General features: G+C 36.6%; 1 protein-coding gene across 2 annotated transcripts in view; it reads right to left on the bottom strand.

The window, feature by feature from the left end:
* Positions 1-2,670, bottom strand: part of ctns (cystinosin, lysosomal cystine transporter) — a gene marked incomplete at its 5' end in the record, with an annotated part of 8,331 nt that overhangs the window by 4,167 nt on the left and 1,494 nt on the right. Inside the window, 2 exon segments of one of the 2 annotated variants that reach the window (XM_035652947.1) lie at positions 138-237; positions 2,477-2,614. In XM_035652947.1, the coding sequence (XP_035508840.1) occupies positions 138-237; positions 2,477-2,614 (238 nt within the window). 2 annotated transcript variants of the gene reach the window in all.

Consider the following 2,670-nt stretch of genomic DNA (forward strand, 5'->3'; position numbering starts at 1 on the left):
AGCTGGTCAGACATGAATTTTGTGAAAAGCGCTTTGAGTGGTCGGAAGACTAGAAAGGCGCTATACAAGTACATTTACCATTTACCATCTACATGTATATAAACAGTAAAATGCCCTTTTAAAAAGGATGAACTTACCTTTATATAAGGCACCCAGAAAAGCCCTATATTGAAGACACTGTAAGCGATGAAGCCAGTTAGGTTGAGAGCCAGGAAGTCAAAGTTGAGACCTACAACACTGAATACAAAGTATTATTTGCCTGTGAATTTTTTTTTCTGCATTTGCAGATCAAACCTATTTAAACATATGAGAAAGAGAGAGAGGGGCTCAGAAAGAGATGGTTCTAAAGTCCCATTAGACCAGAAGTAAAGCAAAAGATTGAAGAAATGCCACCAAAATATATTTAGAAGCAATTTCTAAATTGATTGATTTTCTAATTACAATCGATCATACTGTAATCAAAAGGCAAAAAAAAGAAGATATGAACCATGTGTATTTTCCAACACTTAAAAAAACAGTGACTGTCAACTGTCTAACAAAGACAAAAAATGCCCCAAAATTATATTCAGAGTATCATGATTAACATGCCCACATTTGTAATAATTACATTTTCAGGAAATAAGTATGTAATGTGGTACCAGCCTGAGCAGATACAATGCAGATATACGGTGGGGTTAGGCCGCTGAAGCAGCTGAAATGTTCCATTCTAGTCACATCTGTATATCAATGTTCCATATCAATCACATCTGTATATAAAAAGCTGTGTATAGTTTACATATAACTTTTACTCTATTTTTTAATTTTTTATTATTGTGTATTTTCTATCTACTGTGTTGTATCTGGAGCTGCTGAAAGGAGTAAATGTCCCCAGTGTGGGATCAATAAAGTATAATAATACCTTATCTTAACTTAAAGGTGCTTAAGTGTCACCTGTCTTGATACCCACTGCAGGGCTAAACTTTTGGTATCTATGACAGACACGTTTTGCAAAAGGCATGCTCAATGTCTATTATCAAAAGCTCTATTTAAACCCAAGTAAATAATTATTCATTATTCATTTATTTTTGATTAGAAACTTCATATATTTTAAATTGTATGTGTGGCTGCATATGTAAAATTTTTATGTTCCCCTGACCTGCTGTTTATTTGCTAACATTGGCATTTAAAAGACAGATTTTTTTTCAAGGGTGCCAAAAGAATTCTGTCTCTATTAGTATATAATTAGTGCCAGAGTCACAGAGTTCACTACAGAGTTCTCTCCAGGAAACATCACGTTAAATTATTTGGAAATTTACACTCCCCTCAATTAGTGTCAACTATCACTGCCTATCCAACAAAGACAAACATTGCCCCCAAAACACTTAAACACATTAATCCGTATGTTAACACTGTCAGGGTAAAGGTGCTCACATTTGTAATGGTTAAAGCGGGAGTAGTTAACTTTTGTAAAAATAACGTTTTGTTATATTCGCTGAAACTTTCTCTATATCCTGACAGCAGTACATAAGACAGATAATCTGTCCTCTGGCTCCTTCTAGAGTTGCTAATTGCATTTGCGATAATTCACCATGCCTGAAAGAAAACAACCAGAGTTAAAATGCCACATTTACCCATTCATGCACATTCATACACTGATGGCAGAGGTTGCCATGTAAGGTAACAGATGCTCATCAGAAACAGAAACTAAGGGTATTCATACATATTCATATGCTGCGGGAGGAGCCGAGGATCGAGCCGCCAACCTTCTGATAAGTGGATGACTTCCTGAGCCAAAGTCACCGCAAAGAAAATATGATTGATAGTCGCAGGTCATCAATTTCCAATTTAGGAATGAGACTCAACAATCATCTATCCTCAAGACACTAACCAAAACCGTCTATCTTTATCTTTCTCGGCTCTGATTGGTTGTTTTCATTCAGGTCCAGGGGATTCTTGCAAATGCCATAAGGAGCACTACTCTGTCTTATCTTTCCTATGCACAACTGTCAGAATACAGTGAAAGTTTCAGCAAATATGAAAAAGTTACGAAGCTTTACATTTTTGGGATACAACTCTTCTGTCTCTACTTTGCCTTGGTTCACAAGCCACTGACAAAATAACACTACATTCTTCTGCACAGATTCAACAAGTATATGTCAGACCTGTGGAAAACACACAGATCAGAACTTTTAGCCTTCATAGTTTGTTTTGCTTAGCCCCTGTGGCTTATTTTGGGACTCAAATGTAATCATTATTGCAAAACTTTCAAAATGTAAACATTCAAACTACTTTTCACTATGACAATAACTCCACATTGACAACTACAAAAAAGATGCTGTAGATAGAACATAAAGCATGATTAGCTGGCCTTTTTTTAGGCTTAAAATTATTCAGAACCTCTACATTTTCTGCTAGTTTGAGCAAGAGTATATTTGAGTGAATCCATATGGAAAACAGAGGAATGAAACAAAGGGGAGAGGACAGATCGAACCACTACCTTTTCCTCTTACAGTTTTCCCAGGCTTGTGGATAGAAGGACACTGACCAGGCCAGAAAGTAAATCCAGCCAATCACCTCACTGACTACTGACAGGATGTTACTGTGGACGACCAGAAAGCGGATTCTGACAGGCAAACTAGAGAACAAAGAATCAGGTTTACAGACACAAAGAAACTGGACAGTGGCAATACT

This window comes from Morone saxatilis, unplaced genomic scaffold (assembly GCF_004916995.1).
Source record: "Morone saxatilis isolate NCDOM2014 unplaced genomic scaffold, NCSU_SB_2.0 Contig12, whole genome shotgun sequence".
In the NCBI taxonomy this organism is placed as follows: Eukaryota; Metazoa; Chordata; class Actinopteri; family Moronidae; genus Morone; species Morone saxatilis.